The sequence below is a fragment of the Balaenoptera ricei genome, chromosome 16 (genome assembly GCF_028023285.1).
Source record: "Balaenoptera ricei isolate mBalRic1 chromosome 16, mBalRic1.hap2, whole genome shotgun sequence".
NCBI lineage: Eukaryota > Metazoa > Chordata > Mammalia > Artiodactyla > Balaenopteridae > Balaenoptera > Balaenoptera ricei.
Window position 1 is genome coordinate 25,128,756 of NC_082654.1, and position 21,267 is coordinate 25,150,022.

At 39.5% G+C, this 21,267-nt stretch overlaps 1 protein-coding gene across 2 annotated transcripts in view; it reads right to left on the reverse strand.

The window, feature by feature from the left end:
* Positions 1 to 21,267, reverse strand: part of CFAP58 (cilia and flagella associated protein 58) — a 108,442-nt gene that overhangs the window by 82,104 nt on the left and 5,071 nt on the right. For both annotated transcript variants that reach the window (XM_059899866.1, XM_059899865.1), the window contains exons 2-9: positions 20,149 to 20,430; positions 17,948 to 18,096; positions 15,609 to 15,765; positions 14,478 to 14,672; positions 12,288 to 12,425; positions 10,128 to 10,287; positions 6,198 to 6,280; positions 2,152 to 2,343 (exon numbers count right to left, since the gene is read on the reverse strand). In XM_059899866.1, the coding sequence (XP_059755849.1) occupies positions 2,152 to 2,343; positions 6,198 to 6,280; positions 10,128 to 10,287; positions 12,288 to 12,425; positions 14,478 to 14,672; positions 15,609 to 15,765; positions 17,948 to 18,096; positions 20,149 to 20,430 (1,356 nt within the window). The remainder of the gene's footprint in view (positions 1 to 2,151; positions 2,344 to 6,197; positions 6,281 to 10,127; positions 10,288 to 12,287; positions 12,426 to 14,477; positions 14,673 to 15,608; positions 15,766 to 17,947; positions 18,097 to 20,148; positions 20,431 to 21,267) is intronic.

Genomic DNA, 21,267 nt, shown 5'->3' on the forward strand with positions numbered 1-21,267 from the left:
ATTTATTTTGAAGAATATTCTTTTATAAAAATCTTTGCATTATTGTTTTTTCATATATTCAGTTTTTACAAAAGAAATTGCTGGGTCAAAAGGATAAACTTGGAACAACTCACTTTAGAAGTAGATCAAAATATCAGTTTCATGACATCTTCCCCACCCCTGGTATTATTCCTCAACTCCCTATAAACAGAATGCACGAAAGGGAACTTTCTGTTTCTGGGAATGAGGTGTGTGTGTGTGTGTCTGTGTGTGTGTGTGTGTGTGTGTGTGTGTGACAGTAAAGAAAGAAAGAAATATGCGAAGGTGTTAAAAAGACATATATGTTTTTAATAAGAAGTCCAGAGGTGACACAAGTTGCTGTAGCAACTGATATATGCTGTCAGGGGTTAAGTAAGAGAAAAATTATAGTTGATAAAGAACATTTTAAGAACTCGTGCTTAAATTATTTAGGTAAGACATTATGTAACCTTGTGCAGTTAAACATCAGAAACTGTGAAAAACAGTTACCAGCAAAACTTGTTACCAGTATCTCTCCTTTACAATGAAACAGAGAGAAATATACAATCCTATGTTAAAATCAGTGGCAGTATTCTTTTTATCACTCATCATCTATCTATTTGTTCAACACTTTTTCAGCGCCTACTATTTACCAGCATGCTGGAAGTGAAAAAAAGAATGAGATAAAGTCCTTGCTCCCAAGAACTCACTATAAAGTAGGGAAGACAAAGGTACAAATAATTACACTAGAAGATGATAAGTGCCATTCCAGAGACACCAACAAACCAATAAAGTAGGAAGTGACTAGTTCTGCCTAGGGAGTCAAAACAGGCTTGACCCCAGAGATGAGCATTTGAGCTGGGTATTGAATAAGAGCTTTCTATGCAGAGAAGGGAAGAAAGGGCTTTCCAGGGAGAACGAAGAGCTTAGACTCTGTTGCACAAGTCAGAATATACCAATGGCTGTGTCTTGCATGGGTTACAGGTATGTACCAAAATACTGTGTCTCGCGTGGCTTACAGGTATGTACCAAAATACAGGTATGTATCACCCATAGGATGGCCAGGTGGGACCTGGGCAGCTAGCATCCCTGGGTTAGTCCCCTCCAGCCCTGCACATTCTCATCTCTCTCATTCCCACGTACTGTAGATATCGAATTTTCTACGATGCTGTGATGCAGAGAATGCTAGGAAGCACGGCCCCACGCTGCTGAGAGATGACAGAGGTTTGTCAGGCTGGGGGTAATAATAAGACCAGGTTGGAATTTTTAACAACTTGACGGCAGCCAGCAGTGGAGAAAGACTGACTCTTGGGAAGGAGAAGTAGGAGGCTGCAACAGATTATATGTTCAGACATACTGGCTGTCTCACCAGGTAGGGCCCCTCCCTTAGTAGGATCACACTCCTGCCTGGGGATATCAGGCTTGATCATGTAACTTGCTTTGATCAATGAAATATGAGCGGACAGACCCTGTACCCTTCCCTTGCCAGCAGAAGTTCTGAGAGCATATCAAAGGTCCACTATTACACTGTTTTCCCTCTGTAAGAGGCCAGCACATCCCAACAGAGTCAGTCTGAAATAAACAGGACGTGAAGCAGGCCTACAGCTGACTCTCAAAGACCAATAATGTGAGTAAAACATAGATCTCTGTTGCTATAAACCACTGAGACTTGAGGGTTATTTGTTACAACTTAATCTGACTGATACAGAGGCTAACAAGGCTAGCCAAGATAGAGAATACGAGTGCCTGAACTGACAGCTAGTCCTCTCAGAGTCAGTAAACCAATCAGTGGAGGTTCTTAAATGATCAAGTCGCAAGAGAAATATGCTGTTTTACAGTGGCTCCCAATCAGGGATACGAGGATCCCTGGGGTTCTTTTACAAGGAAGATATGCCCTGCCAGGGCTGGACTGATCATATGCATTTGTGCTCCTCTAAATTTACATTCTGCAAATATCTGCTCAGCATTTATTTACTCTAAATGGGAAGTAGTTGATTTCCTAGCAAAGCTTATTTCTCACTATCTTAAATCTGCATGTGAACCACAAGCTGAAATCTGAATAATTCATCTTTGCAACAGTGTGTGGCAATCAGAAATGTGACAATCAGAAAGAATGTGCCGGTGCTCGACCCACACCATGGAGGAGTTGCTTACCTTTTGGGTAAGGTCACTGGCTTCATTGATGTACCGATCTCGCTCCTTTTCCAGTTGAAAGATAATCTTTCTCTGCTTCTGAGCCTCTTCTTTGTAGTTCTGGATTTCTTCCTCCAGGTTTCTCTTGGCTTGTTCATGGAGCTTTACCAGGTCTATCTGTTTCTGGGTTGCACTGACCGCCTTAAGCATATTCTAAAAACAAGGACAACACAGCAGCCCCATTACTCAAAATGTTTGGAGATTTTTGGTTAAATTTACTCCCTGTCTTAATCCTAAAATAATTAGATGCATTGTTTGGGAGATGAATAAAAATAATCATATTATTTACAGCTTATTTAGAGCTTGTTATGTTAATTTTGCACAGAGCACTATAGACATACATATAAATGCACTAAGAGACAACATCCCCAGGAAGTGGGCACTATATCGCTCCCATATTAGGGGTAGGAAACTGAGAATGAGAAGTTAAGCTACTTGCCTACAAGTTCATACAACAGTGGAGTTAGGATTTGAATCCAGAGCTAGCTGACCCCAAAGCCAACCTCTGTTCCAGCTCTTGCCTTTTTCTTGTGAAGTCAGAACAGCTGAACCTAATCATGTAACACAGGCTTTGACTACAAAATAAAATAAAACCAACTTATTAAAAATACAGATACCCAGAATTAACATATGCTCCAACAATATCACTCAAAAGAATAGAAAACAGGTGTTCAAACAAAAACTTGTACGTGAATGTTCATAGTAGCACTATTCACAAAAGCCAAAAGGGGAAAATAACCCAAATGTCCATCAACTGATGACTAAATAAACAACATGTGCTATATCCACACAGTGGAATACTATTCAACCATAAAAAGGAATGAAGGGCTTCCCTGGTGGCACAGTGGTTAAGAATCCGCCTGCCAATGCAGGGGACCAGGGTTCGAGCCCTGGTCTGGGAAGATCCCACATGCCGCGGAGCAACTAAGCCCATGCGCCACAACTAATGAGCCTGCGCTCTAGAGCCCGCGAGCCACAACTACTGAGCCCACATGCCACAACTACTGAAGCCCACGCTCCTAGAGCCCATGCTCTGCAACAAGAGAAGCCACCACGATGAGAAGCCCGCGCACCGCAATGAAGAGTAGCCCCTGCTCACTGCAACTAGAGAAAGCCCGTGCACAGCAACAAAGACCCAATGCAGCCAAAAATAAATAAACAAAAATTAAAAAAAAAAAAAAGGAATGAAGTACACGATACAACATGGTTGAAGCTTGAAAACATTATTCTGAGTGAAAGATGCCAGACATAAAAAGTCACATATTGTATGATTCCAGTTATATAAATATCCAGAATGGTCAAATCCACAGAAACAGAAAGCAGATTCATAATTTCCAAGGGTGGGAGGAGGGGAAAGTGGGGAGTGACCACCTCACAGGTACAGGGTTTCCTTTTGGGGTGATGGCAATGTTGTGGAACTAGACTCATGATGTTTGCACAACATTGTGAATGTACTAAATGTCACTAATGGCAAATTTTGTTTTGTATGTATTTTACAACAGTAAAAAAGAATTAACCTGTTTTTTTAAAAAACACAGATGTCCCAATTCCAGAGATTCTGATTCAGTGGAGCTGTTATGCACCTAAATTTTTTTAAAAAGCTGCCCTGGTGGTTTCAGATGCTATAATGGAAATGCCTTGGGTTGGCTGCCCAAGGAGCCAGGTTGCTCCTCTGGAACACAGAGTTAATAGAGTGCAACTCTGGCAGCCATGCTCATGATGGAGCAGAGCTTGTCTGCTTTTCTAGCCACAGCTGAATGGACCCAGTGACTTTTGAAATAGGGCCTCCAGATTTTTATAACTCAGTAAAAGATGTAAACTTGGGAGCTGCTGGTGATAGCTTTTTTCTGCCATATGGACAGGGAAACAGAGAGAGACGATCTTCACTAAAAGGAATGAAGCAAAAACTCAGCTGGAAGTCTAGTGGTGGAGGGAGAGAGCTTTCTGTGCACCCCAAGAGTGTTAGGCCAGGTTCCTATCTGTTCTTGAGGCCCAGCTGTATCCTTGGGTTCCATGAGGTGCCTCATAATTCCTTCACAAATCTCTAACCAATACAGAACTTCAGCCAGGTCTGAAAACCACTGGCATAAACAGGTTAAAAAAAAATGAACATTAAACCTTGGTCGGATGACAATGTAGAAAATGGAAAAGGTCAACTTTACTTTCAAGTATTGAATTAAACATTTGCTCTATGAAAGATAAAGCCACTTCAACATGACACTGAAAGAACCAAATATTATTAACATTGCCGCCTGTCAAAACTATGTCACTCACTCACTCAATGAAGGTGGCATTTCAAGTCAGTGGGGAAAGAATGTATTATCAGTAAAGGTTGACTGCATACCTGCCAGAGGGGCAGGCACTGTGCCAGGCATTAAGGATGCAATGGCCCAGGAAAAAAAAAAGTTAAAAATGTACCCTGCCCTAAAGAGGGAGTTGATGTAGTCAGATCAAACAAAATAAGTATAAAATTAATGTGTTAGGTGTCCTGTTGTGGCAGAAAACCTATAGGTTGTTTATCAGAATATATAAAATATAAATGGATTAAATATTGTATGTGTTACAAATAAATTAAAAAATCTAAATCCAACATTATTTACATATATAAATTTATAGAATGAAGAAACAGTTACTAGGATTATGCAAAAAAAATTAATGACTTTCTTAAGGAGTGCTCAGCATGTAAAGATATCTAATCTTATACTATGTCCTGAGATTCCCCAAATAGTCTACTTTAAGCTACAGGGTAATCTATTCAATACTTTGTTAACATTTATTCAATTCTGGGAAACTTAAAGAAATAATAAAAATTCGGAATGAACAAATATAGGCTGTATCTACTTTGATGAGATGAAGCTATCTTGGCCAGAAGCCATCAGGCTGTCTGCTCCGGAAGCAGCCTCCCCACTCTACACCTGGTCCATAGCTTTTTCCTCCCTGGAGGAAATCCTTGAGCAGGAATGTTTACCCTAAATCCTTGAAAGTAGTTAATCTCCTAAGAGTGACTGTCAATCAAAGGAATCCTCTGGAAGGGGCAAGGAGGGGAAAGGGGGGGTGGTCTGCCTTGAATAGAGGATTTCTAGGCCTCAAGCTCCCCCAACCCCTCCCTCAGCTTTGGACCATATTGAGCTCAAAGACCAGGAGAAATAAGGGCCAAAAACAGAAACCAAAACCTACAACACTCCTGAAAAGATGGAGGAAAGGTTAGAGACTCTTTATATGGCCAACCAGCCATCCTTCAAACACCTAAAAGTTAAATTTTATTAGCACTCACTTGTATTTTCTGGATTAGTACAAGTTGCAGATTATAGATATTGAAATCAGAAATTTTGGACTTCCCTGGTGGCACAGTGGTTAAGAATCCGCCTGCCAATGCAGGGGACACAGGTTCGAGCCCTGGTCTGGGAAGATCCCACATGCCACGGAGCAACTAAGCCTATGCGCCACAACTACTGAGCCTGTGCTGTAGAGCCCGCGAGCCACAACTACTGAGCCCACGTGCCACAACTACTGAAGCCCACGCTCCTAGAGCCCATGCTCTGCAAAAAGAGAAGCCACCACGATAAGAAGCCCGTGCACCGCAACCAAGAGCAGCCCCCCACTCGTCACAATCAGAGAAAGCCCACGCACGTGCAGCAACAAAGACCAACGCAGCCAAAAATCAATCAATAAATTTATTAAAATCAGAAATTTTGATCAACTGCTAAGATGCCAAATAACACACCAGCAATAAAAACAGAAACCACAAGACACCCTGAAATCCCCTGCTGGTTTATATGATAATTCTCCAAAGTCCCTTTGTGCTCACAGGTGATAATGCAGTTTCAATTCACAGCCAGTGAATGGTGGAACATGGATAACTGCTTAGAGGAAAATTGAGCACTATTATTAATTCTAATCTACTTTTGTTTGCCTCAGAGTTTTCTCTCCCCTGCAACCAGTTATAGGCAGATATTATAGCACTAAAGAAAGACATTTATTTACCCGTGTTACTGTAACAAACTCACCTTATTCAATAGGTCCCTTTCTCTCAGAAGCTCATCCATTGCTTTCTTATCAAGTTCTGCTTGTTTCTTTGAAGCCTCCACCTCTAAATCACCAGGGAGAAAAACAATAATAAATATAAAGAAAACCTAAGAAAGAATCTGCCAAAGCCAAAGTGACATAAAAACTGCTTTATATATTTATCTGTAGCTATAAAACTACTTTTCGTTGAGTGTTACATGATCTTCATTATAACTCAGTGAGGTAGGTCTTCCTGTCCCTGAGACTTAAAGGCCCATATGCCAAGGGTCCACAGCCAAGAGGTGACAGGGCTGAGATTGGAAGTTTGGTCTCTCTGACTTCAAAAAGTCCTTGCTCTTTTTAAATCTTTTTTATTATACAAGTAATTAGAAATACAGGAAGAAATTGGAAATAAAAATAGAAGGGAAAATTTTCTAAATCAGAATCTACTTAGGATTTTGATGTGTCTCTTTTTTGACTTTTTCCTATGCAAATATACATGTGTATATAAATATGAATATTTATACACCACATACACCAAGAGGGAATCATACCACACATACAGTTTTATAACTTGTTTTATAATTAACAAACATAAAATAAATACCTCTCTATATTATAAATGTGTATCTACGTCAGAATTTCTAATGACTTCATATTTCACTGTATAAAAATGTATAATTTATTTAGCCAATCCCCATCTTAACATTTAAGTTGCTTCTTTTTTTAAAATTTTTTTGCAATTATAAACAATAATCCTATGAAAGTTCCTGTTCATTTGTTCCTCTAGGAGAGGAAGTCCTGGATCAAAAGTGATTTTCTTTTTAAAGACATTTCTCCCCTACTGCCGAATTCTCTCCAAAAATTAAAAGCAGTTTAAATCCACACCCAAACCACCACTGTTATTATCATTCTCTTTGATCTTCGACAACCTGATAGATTTTTCTAAACCAGTATGTCCATATTTAATTTACATTTCTTTGATTAGTAGTGAAGGCGACTACTTTTCCTGTTTAATGATCATTTATTTGTTTTTCTGTTTTTCAAATTGCCCACACTGGTCCTTTGCTCATTTTTCTCATGAATTGTTTACCTTTCTGTGAATTTGTAAGAGCTCCTTATATATAATAAGGATACTAACTCTTTGGCAATATTTTAGTCAATTTGCCTTCATATATAGAGTCTTTGGCTGCTAAAAAAAAAATTACCTTTAATTTCATTAAATCTCTGCATCTTGGCTTTATTGTTCCTACATTTGACCTTAACTTTTTTCCCAAAAAATAGTTGTCATACTACCATTTTCTTAATAATCCATACTGCACACTGGTATGAAATGACACCTTTATCTTAGATGATAATTGTGGGTCTTTTTGCGGCCTTTCTGATCTCCATTGATCTGTTTATTCAGGCATTTTCACTAAACTATTTGATTACTGAAGTGTTATAATACATTTAAACACCTGGTAAGGCAAATGCTCCCTTCTCACTCTTCTTTTCCAGAATTCTATAGCTATTGTCACATGTTTATTCTTCTGGAGGAAACTTAGAATCAGTTTTCAAGTCCCAAGCAACATAACTCACTGAAATTTTTATTGGAAATATTAAACGTGTAGATTAATTTGGACAGATTTATATCTTTATCATATCAAGTTTTCTCATCGAGAACTTGGTGTATCTGTCCATTTTTCAAGTCTTCTTTTATACCCCTCAAAAGAATCCTGTAGTGTTTTATATATATAGGTCTTACAGATATCTTGGTAACTTTATTCATAGATATTTTATTACTTTAGTTGCTATTGTGAAAGGGGGATTTTCCATCATATATTGTAACTGGTTCTTTGTAGGAAAGAAAGCTATTGATATCTATATATTTATTTTATAACCTGCCACCCTGTTGAACTCTTGTTAGTTCTGGCAATTTTTCAGTTCATTTCTTGGATTTTGTGGTAGGACATCATAACATATGTGGTAGGAAATCATGCTCCTAACCATTATGTCCAATGCCACTCTTTGATAGGGCACATCAAAAGGAAGTGCTCCCTAAGAAGAAATAATGATGTTAACGATATCTATAAAATAACCAGAAGAGAAAGCACGATGACTTTTGTGAACATGATTTAAGGATGAAGGATTGGGTTCAATACTTAATGGATAAAATTTTTTTTCAAAGCTTAGAACTATCGCCAGCAAAAATACAGAAATTTTAATATGGAGAGTTTTCGGAAATTCACTAAGCCAGTTACAAAACATGCTCTACTAGTTCTATTTTTTTTTTCATATCTGTCATTGAAGACATTAGATTGTAAACTCATGCTAGACTGTAAGCATCCTGAGGGCAGGAACCTCCATGCACCCAATGCCCAGCATAATGCCTGCACATAGTGTGTACTCAATTTATTGAATGAATAAATAAATGGAGAAATTATCAATATCAGCTGCAACTGTGCCTCAGTAAAAGATTATTTCCGATGTCTTAGGAGGAAAAATATCTGCACTTCTCAAAGACGTGACAAATATTTCTAATAATCTTATCTAGAGATTTAGATTTTACATAACTTTTAGGGAGGCAATGTACATTTTTATGCTTCTATGTATGTTATCTCAGTCAGTAATTTACAGCTGAGGTCAATGAGGTGTTCCTGCCTCACATTTTCTGGTGCAGTCAGAATTCAAACCCTGATCCTCTGTCTCCAAGTCTCTGAGCTGTTTCTACCACACCATGTTTAACTAGCATATCCTATTTTTAATTATATTCTTTTTCAGAATGAGATAGTATCCTCTTATTACTTTTATAAGTGGTAGTATATCTGGATAACAATAGATGACTTTTTTTTTTTATTTTGGCCTCACTGCACGGCATGCATCCCCGACCAGGGATCAAACCCGCACCCCCTGCAGTGGACGCACAGAGTCCTAACCACTGGACCGCCAGGGAAGTCCCAATAGATGACATTTAGTACGCACTTACTGTATGCTAGGCACTGTCCCAAGGGCTCTCTATATATTAGCCATTTCATCCCCAACAGCTAAATGTGATAGAGGTGGGATCTGAACCCAGGTAGATCTGACTCCAGAGTTTGTATCCTTAATGATGTTTCTGTACTACACGGCCTCCTGTGGCACTTAAATTTTCCCTCCACAGGTCAATGTGATAGTTGGCTAAAACAAGCGTTTGCCATATGGTAAAGTACTAACAAAGGAAAGGAGTTAGAAGCCATGAATTTTTGTCTCACTGATTCTGGGTATACTATTGTCTCAAATACCGCTCATGCGGAATATTCATTTGAATTTATCCCGCATCTTCTGTGAAAAAAGAAGACTGAAGGAAAAGACATGTAGAACCCAGACCTAAGAGTATAGATGCTGTTTACTCCATTGACAAATACTGAAAAATACTTTGGGCTCAGTATAACCTGTTGAAGAGTTTTTTTTTTTTTTTTAATTTTATTTATTTATTTATTTATTTATGGCTGTGTTGGGTCTTCGTTTCTGTGCGAGGGCTCTCTCTAATTGCGGCAAGCGGGATCCACTCTTCATCACGGTGCACGGGCCTCTCACTATCACGGCCTCTCTTGTTGCGGAGCACAGGCTCCAGACGCGCAGGCTCAGCAATTGTGGCTCACGGGCCTAGTCGCTCCGCGGCACATGGGATCTTCCCAGACCAGGGCTCGAACCCGTATCCCCTGCATTGGCAGGCAGATTCTCAACCACTGCGCCACCAGGGAAGCCCGAAGAGTTTTTTAAGGTAAGAAAGTTCAAGGTATTCAAAACGATGTCTCTTCCATATTATCTACTTACCAGTTTGAATGTTGTTTTACTGAATTCATTTGGCATGGTTTGTGTTTGCATGCATGGAGTTGCCAAATGACATTAGTTACCAATGAAACGCTCATAAACTAATAAAACAAAGCACAAAATGATTCTTGGTTTACCTCTCTCTAATCCCAAGATCTGATTTTTCAGGGTTTCCTTGTGCTGTTCCACTTCTCCCTTTTGACCTTCAACCTGGTGCAATTTCTTATGGATTTGTTCTCTGATTTTGTTGAGCTTCCCAATGTCAAGGCGCATCTGATGGACTTCTTCCTCTTTGGCCTATGATTAGTGAGAGAGGATTAACCAGGGACACTCAGTCAATAAAGAGCCGGTGACTGGATGATGGTAAACTCAGAACCAATAAAAGGACATTGTTCCTATGTCAGTGTAAAGTTGTTCTGTGGGATTAAATCAAAACACACACTGTTTGGTTTTTGAGAGAAATTGAAAAAGTCTATATAAGCCATAATAAAATATATGGCTACATGAGCTAAAAACAATGAAAAGACTGATTAAACCTGATACCTCAAGATACCATGGAATTGTTGAATCAAGCAAGATAAGAATGCTGAGTTGTATCATAAATGTGTGAAATTTGTGTACAAATGCTGTACTGATTAGCAAATTTCATAGACTCACAAAGTGATCTCTTGGAGGTTATTAACATGCTATAAAATATTGAGTCTTTTGGATCCACATGTCCACTGTAGTGCAATTACGTATGTTAGGAAAGGGGCCGGCCACTGTAGTGCAATTACATACGTTAGAAAAGGGGCCCTCTTTCCTCAGAGTATGTTAGTCAATGACTGTATATATGGACAGGTGGACAGGGTAGCATTAATAAGCAAGTCTACACGATGTCAAAAGGTATCAAAACAGCAATTCCAGCAAAGTAAAGCACCAGATTTTTGTCTATGGATTTCAAGTTTTATGAATTTTTTAAAAATTCATTTTTAAAAAATGTGCCATTCTTAGAAATGACTGGGAAAGCAACTAGTGATTCTTCTGCAAATAAAGAGTAGCAATTATTCCCAGTTCTTGACAATGAAGAGGCTGCACTTAGCTGGGCACGTTATCCTCAGATCACTGCTAGAAGCAGAATCCCATAGGTTTAGGATCTGATAACAAAAATATTCCATCTTTCAAGGTGCCCCATGCATGTCATCAAAGGAGAGAATTATTGGCATAAGTATTTTTCCTTTAATTTCACCTTCGGGGCTAATACATTATTTTGCCTTCAGGAGTCGTTTCATTTCTGCTTTAACTTGGAGCATTCTCATAAACAATGGTTTTGAGTCAAACATTTCTGGGGTGCTTAAATGTTCCTCAGCCTCAGATCCTACCGGGTCCAAATTAGTTCATCTAAGGCCCCTTTCAATTAAAACAATAAGATGTTCTAATTCAGTAGTTATTAATCCAGGCCCCATGGTTAGAAAAATTAATCCAGACCCCATGGTTAGACTTCAGAAAAATCCTGTAAACCTCTAAGACTGCATGCAAAACAAGACACAAGATGTGCAAATAAGTGTGCGTGCGTGTGTATGTGCACGCACACACATGCTTTCATCAGATTCTCAAAAGGTGTTGTGATGCAAAAACTGTTAAGATTTACTACTCGAATCAATGTATTTTCCTGATTAGTCACTCATTTTATGCCCAGTATTCTAACATAACTAGAGTAGGGCTTGTGGATTTTTCAGAATTGGTGATAAACATAAAGCCGCTCTGCTAAGCATGTAGGCAGACAATATGTATCCAAGTATAAAACGGTTATCCAAACTTAATTTGCAAGCACTCTTCAATCAGGGCAGGGAGAATTGGAGACATATCTTGAAATTTACATTGGACAGAAGTGAAAATCATGATTCTGCAGTCCTAAGAGTAGACATCAAATAGTACCTGACCATCCCCCACCCCTCCCATTCCATACAAGTAGCGAAATACAATCTCACTTCTTTGCCACTCACATGTGTAAATGATTTCTAGCTCTGGGCAACTGGTTACTTGCAAGGCTCAATTACAGAGGTGAACATCTGAGCTCACTTTGGAAAGTATTTGCATAGTCATATGATTAATAATCAGCTTGGCAATGTTATAAGAATGGAAGTTATCAAACTGCTTCCGGGCATAAAGCAATCACTGTAGGTTTACACCTGCCTCTGAAGGACCAAGGCTAATACAGGTTATCCAACCAAAGGCTCCAATAGCATCAGCCAACTTATATTAATAGGGAATGAAGGAGGGCATGCTAGGGAACAGATATGTCACTTGGTGTTTACTTTGAGCTCCAACGCCTTCTGCTGGTTTTCCTGGGATAGCTGCTCACAAATCAAACTATGTTGTTCGTTCTCTTGCTGAAGTTTAGCATTTCTCATCTGAAACTGCTCCAGCTCCTTTGCAGCTCTCTCATTCAGTATCTGAAAGATGCAGAACGAGCTGGTTAACGCTTTTGAATCTGATTACAGTAGCTGCACCTCCATGCAGGAGGCCACGCAGACCTCCTGGGACAAGCACGGCAACCACACTTTTTTTGTCTTCGCAGAAATTGTTCCTTCTCACCAGTGAAAGCATGAAGGCACTCAAATATGATGAATGTTAAATGGCTGAGGGAAATGATGCCTTCTAATGAATAACACAGAGAGCATAATTTTTTTTTCTGGGCACCTTGGGAAGTCTTGTTCACAGGTGGTGGATAAATATTTTAATGCCTGTTTGCCATTTGGCAGGCTTCGCATACACAACAATTGCTATAATCATTGCAAATGAGCTAGAAATTCAAACGAGCTTTATCGGCTGTGGGGCTCAGAAGCTACATCTTCAGAAGCAAATCCTGCATTAGCATGCCTACAACATTTTCGTGAACAGAACCATTCACTAACACCAACACAAAACAATTTCCCTTCATCCAACTTAAGTCAAAACCGTGGAGTAGTAGTGGAATGATTTCTACCTCCCTGACTTCAGTGTCAGTTGGATTTTCCCCTTCCCTACCTTGACTATTCAGAGAAGACAAGGTTTTATAAAAACAGAGGATTATATTTTGGGAAGTCATTTCTATTGGGAAAATATCAGGGAGATGGAGGGATATCAAAAAAAAGAGAGAAGATGGCTTAGAAGACACTTACTCCAATATATAACTTCCCCTCAAGCAAAAGTTAAACACAGAAAGAATCAATCCAACTTCCCATCAATAGGGACTAAATAAAATTTTCCATGGGTCCTGGATGTTGCTAAGCAAAGTACTATAGTTTTAACGTGATAAAGCCTCTCAAATTTCATGCTCAAAGGAAGACACATGTTTTTTTCATGGATGTTGCACACTGCATATTATCTATTTGATGTCTGGCTTTATATAAAATTAATAAAGCAACTGACAAATAAATGCGTTCTACTATCTAATTTTTTAAGTAGAAAAATGATGTATGGCTTAAAAATACTTTGGAAACTTCCTAAGAGAACATATTTTCAAGAAATGACTTTTTTCAATTAGATGAAATGGTTCTTCTTTAAGAAATTAGAACAGACTAGCATTTGTGTTACCTTCAACTGTTATTACAGAGGAAATGTTTAAAAAAATTACCATATTTAAAACGCATAAAGACTGTGTGGGTTTCCCAAACTTGAAACTTAAAATTAAACCTGTTAAAAATAAATCATGTTATATTCACAGGCTGGAATGCTTAGAGCAATAAGAGTGAATGGTCTTCTGAGCTCTGTCCAATAGAACTTTCTGCAATGAACTAAATGTTCTCTATGTGCACTGTCCAATACGGTATCTACTAGCCCCATGTGGCTATGGAGCACCTGAAATGGTGCTGGTGCAACTGAGGGACTGAATTTTTAATTTTATTTAATTTCAAATAATTTAAATGTAAATAGCTGTATGTGGCTAGTGGCTACCATATTGGATACTGTGGTTCTATAACTATGTGGCAACAACGTAAGTGAATCTCAAAAACAGGATGTTAGGAGAAAGATGTTAGACACAAAAGAGTACATCCTGTATAATTTAATTTCTGTAAAGTACAAAAGCAGGCAAAACTAACCTCTGCTTAGAATTCAGAAGAGCGCTGACCTTTGGGGGAGAGAGTGACTGGGAAGGGGCACGAGGAGGCTCCCGGGGTGCTATTTCTCAGTCTGGGTGCAGGTAACCAAGACGTGTTCAAGGGGAGAAAATTCATCAAGCTGTATACTTGTGACTTACACACTTTTCTATGTGTAGGTTACACATCAATAAAAGGATAAAAAGAGATTAACCTGTTGGAGCACGGCAGGAGGGGGATGGGGGGGGATAGAGCATATCTACCCGTAAGAGCCATTCAAAGACCAAACACAGTACAGTGCTACGCGCTGTGTTACCAACATCCACCAACATCTGCGGTGAAGGGAGTTTGCTGCTTTCCAGAGAACACTCTAAACTCCCCACTCTTGTTCGGCCAGGCCCCGCGGCGCAGCCCTGCCCAGCCCACCTTCTGCTCCTTCAGCTGCTGCGCCAGCTTCTGAAGCTCCTCCTTGCTCTTCTGCACGTACTGCTGCAGGGCCTTGGTTTCTGTCTGCCTGGTGTCCATGTCCGTCTGCATCTGCTTGAGCTCTTTCTCTAGTTTTTCCTTCTTCCGAGTCTCCCGTAAAGCTTCGTTCTGATGTTGCTGGATTTCTTGTTGGAACTACAGGCACAGAGAGGACGATGGGGGATGGGGTGCGGGACATGAGCCCCTTAGGACAGGTCTCGACCAGCCGAGCTTCTCCCTCTCTCAGACATTTTCAGGGCAATGACTCTGGAGTAGTATTTCTCCTGTAGGAGAGTCATCTTTGAACTGCAATGTTCAAACTTATCAAGAATATTCTGTATTGTTTTTCAGAGCCTTGGCACCAAACAGCCACCCTGATGGTGGGAACAAATCCACAGAGAAAGGTATTAAATCCAGTTAAATACGGAAGCCCAGAATTCTAGGGAAGTCAAACATGGAAAGAATTATCTAATTCTCCATCAACAGAAACTAAATAAAATGTAGCCAGCTACCCTAAATATGAAAGTGTATTTTCCATGAGTCCTGGATATTGCTAAACAAATTACTACAGTTTTATCATGATAGCCAAATTCTATGAAAAGTCCTCCTCCTGTCTCATGATCAAAGGAGTCTCCTGTTTTTCTCTTCAAGCCTGAGCTTGTGTACCACCTATTCGACTTCTGGTTTTATAGAAAAGTATTCAGAACGATTCAGCTAGGTGGCTTCCTTACACAGGAGAAAGGTCAGGGGAAGTGCTTTCACCACCCCCAGGTGCAGGGTGCCCTGGTTGTCACAGGGGACAACTTCTTGGGCCAGAAATGTAAGCAGTGCCCTATCTTTGTAACATCTCAGACAGAGAATGACTCAAGTAAAACTGCTCTTCCAAAAACAAACCAGAGAAACAAGCAAAACAATGGATGCTTCATTTGGTGACCTGGCCCGGGGCAGAGGGGCTGGGGGTGGGGGGTGGGGGTGGGGAGGGAGGGTCATAAATCTAAGAAAGGAACAAGACCAGAAGGGAGCCTGGAGAAGGACAAAACCTCCTTCTGGAAGGTAATGGTCCTTCGTCTTGCTCTCCGTATCAGAGCAGACCTGACTGATGGCCAGCTCTGCCTCTTCCCTGGACCGCTCCATTTCTTGTTGCTGTTCAGTGGTCTGAGCTAAGGCCTCTCGTAATTTCACCACTTCTGACAAGAGTTGGTCTCGCTCCTTTGTCACTTCTTCTTTGAACTTCAGCAAATCTCGGATACTAAAAAAGAAGAACACGGGCGTCAGACTAAATGGCCATCTGCTCGGGGAGCCTTCTTACCATCTCTGAACTAGTTTTCATGGGAAAGACTTATGGTCAAGGATCAACACTATTCAGGTGTGAAAGAGAAAGATCTTTATGCCCTGACGTGGGAGCTGTTTCTGAGTTTTTAACTGAAAAAGAGGATGTTCCAATAATAATATGCATAATATGACCCCTTTTCTTATTTTTAAGCAATTACAGCCTGTGTGTGTGTGTGTGTGTGTGTGTGTGTGTGTGTGTGTGTGTGTGTGTACTATAGGCATTTTTATAGAAGTCCAGAAAAATAGGCATCAAATTGATAACTGGTTATCTCTGAGGAGTGAAATTTAGGGTGGAAGAGTTGGGGGAGCTGATTTCTACTCCTTGCTTTCCACATCCCTGTCGTATTCATTTTGAAAGTAGAAAAACTATGTCTGATAGGACCTGTGCAGCAGAATTCATCTAGAACAAGGCAGCTACTTTAGAGCTGAGAAAGCAGAAAACTTGCATTTGAGACACTTGCAGCTGACAGACATCAAATGACTGTTGGAAACACAGTAATTCGATAATATGTATTGACCAACAACTTTGATATAATTGTTTAATTAAGAACCTTCAAAACCGCAAACTCTTCTCCATAAACAAGACCTTAAATTCTAAGGTTACTGTAAAGACAGACAGCTACACCTAAGCGCACTGCTGAAGACAAAATTCTGAGTTGGATTGTTTCATCAGTTCTCCTCCTCATTATGTTCTGATTTTCCTTAAAACTCTTCCTAACCAAATCAGTTCCCTCACGTTGCTCTTCAACAGTTGCTCTTCAATAGTTGCTCTGATCGTGCATGACTTCTTTAATAAGAAAATAGAGTCCATTATTATGAACACCACATCTTCTGTTTATTTTACCTATTCAACATTCAATAAACGTATCTAGAAAGTATAAGAAACCTAGACAGCAGGTAGATTTAGTTAAGGATGCCTAAGGAAGTGTATGCTCATTCCTGGTTCATTAATTAATGCAAGGTTTTGCATGCCCTACAGAGTGCTAGATTCCTAGAGGGACGGTAAAGATAGATGTCTTCCCTCAAGTAGTTTACAGCTTAATGGGCAGAGAAGCACAAATAATTTCAGTACCATGTGACCAGTGCCAAACTTGAGGGAGATGTTGGGTCCTATGGAAACAGGGAACACAAAGACTCTTCTGCCTGGTCACTGGGTCTGAGGCTTGGGAGGAGGTTGGAACAGAGATGCTGACAGTGATAAAGTTAAGATGGTGTTTAAGATAGGTCTTAAAGGATGAATAGTTGTTTACTAAGTGGAGAAGGGAAGAAAAAGGATCCCTGGCATAGAAAACAGTATGTCCAAAGGCATGGAGGCATGAGCAAGCATGGTGCTGCTGGACGTGAGTCTAGCAAGGCTAACTGGGGCAGATCTACAAAGGGCTCTGCAAGACATGTTCAAGACTTTGGGCTTTATCCGTAGGAAATGGGTAGCTGTCGAAGGTGCATATGCTGGAGATGGAAGCATGTAGCTACATGTTTTAGAAGACTAAGTCTGGTATGGAAGATGGTAAAGAGGGGAGATGTCTCCTCAAAGGCAGAGAGGACAGTTAGGAGTCTACTGCCAAATCCAGCAGAGAACAGGGGACCCACTGCTGATAGTGGGGAGGGGAAGAATGAAGTGATGTTTAGAAGACTGAGTCAACAAGACGAAGCTTTAAGGGATGAAGGAGTAACAAGTGTGAAGAGCAACTGTTTTCTGGCCTAGAATCTGAGGTGGTAGGAAGGATAGTGATACGGCTAATCATGGGGCAGGCGGTGTATGGGAGGGGCTGGGAATCTGGGTAGAAAGTCAGCCATTCCACACAAGTTTGAGAGAAATAAACTTAGAATCTTTACTCATTTTAAAACTGTAGCACTGATTTTATAGAGCCAGAAGTCTGATATAACCATGAATTAGAAGTTCTTGGGTGTGGAGAAAGGGAGTATTAAAAAGAAAAAAACGGCAATAGACAGAAAACTATCTCTGGGAACCCAACAAAGTGGAGTCTGGCATTCACAAAGAACATTCAAGATGGTACCGGCAAGCCCCAGGCTGTCTGTTGAAGAAGGTGGCCTCTGCAAAAGCAAGTTCAACATGAATCAAGACGGCTATGACCTACTTGCTATCCTGGTCCATGGAGAGTCCAGACCCTTGCTCGACTAGTTTGGTTAGGTTCACTATTTCCTCTTTCAGGGCAAGAATCGTCTCCTTTGCCTTCTGCTCTTTGTCATAGGCTGAGTCCACCATCTTCCAAGCCTTTTCAATTTCCTAGGTGGGTCATGGGATATCAGTGAGAAAAACCAAACTAGGTTCCAGATGCAAGCTAAATTGAATAAATAGAATAATAAAACAACTACGTTATAGAAGCTATTTATGGGGAAAGAAGATTACATGTTATACACTATGTATTAAATGTATACTGACTTACTGCATTGTTCAACATGAGTTAGTCAATACTGAAAAGCAGTTTTAAAGAGGGTTACTGGCAAAGGATATTTTCTCTTGTGTAGGTAAATGTGGCCACAGGGCTCACATACTGCAGGGGCTGCTATAACTAATGGTATTATTTCTAGTAAAGATGTTAAGATAGGTTTACAAAATCGAAAATGAAAGCTTATGTGCTTTCCAAGTCCAGATATTTTATAGGAAAAAAAAAAAAAAAAAAGCTTTTTCACATAAGGAATGGTCTTGGATCCAAGTCCTAAATTTGAAGCTCTTGATAGATTCCATATTAAAAATATATTTTGCCCTCAGGCCCCAAGTGAGCTCCTGGATGGCAAGGTGAACTTTAGAGCCATCCATAGAAATGAGGTCTTGGCTGTCACCTAATTGTACACAACAGCCTTGATAATTCCCATTTCCAGAAACCCAAGCCCAGGCCTTCTCAACAAATGCTTATAGGGGAAAAACAAAACTATTCTGAATACAAAGTGGAAAGTTAACAGAAATACTTAAAAGTGAATTACAGCCATTCGAGTACACGGACGAAGGACAGTAAATGTTGCAACAGCCTTGAGTTTTGCCCTGCCACTTAATTTTCTTGCAAAATTTCATCAAGTGCAATGTGAGTCCTTTTATACAGGTAAGAATCTATATGCTTAAGGTGAAAATATTCTTTTATGTTGACAAGGAATAAAATGAGTGGAAGAAATTATTTAATTAAATAAATTCATGCTATTACATTAGAGAGAGAGAGAGATGATTCTTGGGTAACTGCAGCACATAATTTAGTGATTCAAAACAAAATGTCAGGTTAAGGGGTATGTTTTTCTGTAGCAACCATATATACTATTTTTGGCAAAACAAATGAAGGATAATTTAAATGAAATATGATTATATGGAGTCTTGTCCAAAGCAAATTCACCAATTATATTTTAAGCAATTCATGACTTCCATTTCCAGCTTTTTAATTTACAATAAAAAGTGGGGTCTTTTCTCATCATAACATGATTTAAAGCCTTCTTGTATTGGTATTTTGCAAGGAGGAGAAGAAAATAACAATAGAGAGAAAAAGACACTAAAAATAGTGGTTCCTAAGAAAACAGGTAAGTTACATTTTGCACTAGTCTTGGAACTTCATTAGAATTGGGGTATGTTTAATTGCATGATATCAAGGGAATTATCTAAAAAATTGCAAATTATTTCTCAGCACTAGGGTTTCAATTATAAATTAAAATATCTTAACCTCTTATCACCCTGCAATCTACAAGGAACATTTGTGTTTCACCTTCAAAATAATGCAACACACTTGAGGATGAAAAAATAAAGTGTAAAAAAAAGCCATACTTCCTCAATATCCCCCGCAGACTGAATCCCTGTTCTCGCATTATGAGGAACTGGGACGATCAAGGGAGAAGCAAAGGGGCGATAAGAGGAAAGATCATGAAAACTACCATCTGGAAATTCTCAAGGTAACCTCTCCTAAAACATTGGAAAACGTAGAAATATGAAAAGATCTTTTACAAGCTATCATCATAAGATATTTAATTACTTATCTTGGGTCAAACAAGACATACTGATATTCCTAATACTACACTTACTTATGGCCAATTGTTTTTGTGAACACAGTATTTCTTAGAAACCAAGCCAGTAAGGTTCTACCTTATTTTCTGCATTGTGAAATTCACTCAAGCTAATTAAGTTCTTTGAAAATTAACATTATTCCCTAGGCTTAATGAATATATAAATCATGTAAATTTTGACTTAATAACTCTTTTACTACCAGCCTAGAGCTGCCAATATAATGAAAGGATGATGTTTTAAGTACAGGATGCATTTATGAAAGCTTGCCATTGGTTCCATTTCTAGAGGATCACTGACCTTCTTCAGGGATGTGATGGTGGTCTGATCATCCTGAGAGAGCTTCAGGGCAGTGGCGACCTTCGCGGAATTAACCACGATTTCCGCATTCAGCTCTCTGCACTTGGCCATCAGACGCTTTTCATTGTCATAAGACTTTTTCATGACAGCATGAAGCTTCTCATATTCAACCCTAAATCTCTCCAAACTTTTGTCTCCTGAAAGTTCACTGAGAACCTCCTGAAAATCCCTTTCTATTTCTTCATACGCAGTTTCCTCCAGCACTAGTTTTTCACTCTTTTCCTGTTCAAAAGGGCAAAGACGGGAATGAAGATTGAAATATTTACCCCATCACTATTCAGGAATGACTGTTATTATTCGTGAATAAAAGACCTTCGTACGAGTAAAATAAAAGCCACTGACAAGCACACAATTTAAGGCTATATGATGGGAAGGCTCCTTGTTCATCCCCTGATACCTGGGTATATGTATACATAGCACTGGGATAGTAATATTTCCTACCACATAGTGTTAAGGATTAGATTACATGGGATAATTCATGTTAAACACTTAGCCAAGTGCCCGCAAACAGAAGGTACTCAATAAATTTCGAGAGCTATTATGATTATTCCAAGCCTGCTTCTTACTGCCCCCAGGACTGCAGAGGGAAGCCACAGTATGTTGAGGTCAGACATAATATAGATACCATGAAACTACACTTACGGTGGAACCCATCCAGAATATGGAATATTCTCTTTAAAAATACTCCATCATTTGTACCCCTTAAAAAATTAGCCTAGTTCATCTCCACAGGAATTTTGAAATGTCCCCTGGGCAATGGTCATGGGCCTTCTCCACATTTGCTTTCCATGATTAGCTGGGCAGCAAATTATTTAAAATGTAAGCCCAGACATACAGATGTAATTCAAGCAAGCCTGACTACGACTTAGATGATAACCCAGGACTATATGGTTATATATGAATTCTTATTTCCCTAATGTTATGGGTTGAATTGTGTCACCTAGAAAGATATGTTGAAGTCCTAACCCCCAGTAACTGTGAATGTGACCTTATTTGGAAATAGAGTCATTACATATACAATTAGTTAAGGTCTGGAGTAGGGTGGGTCCTAATACCATA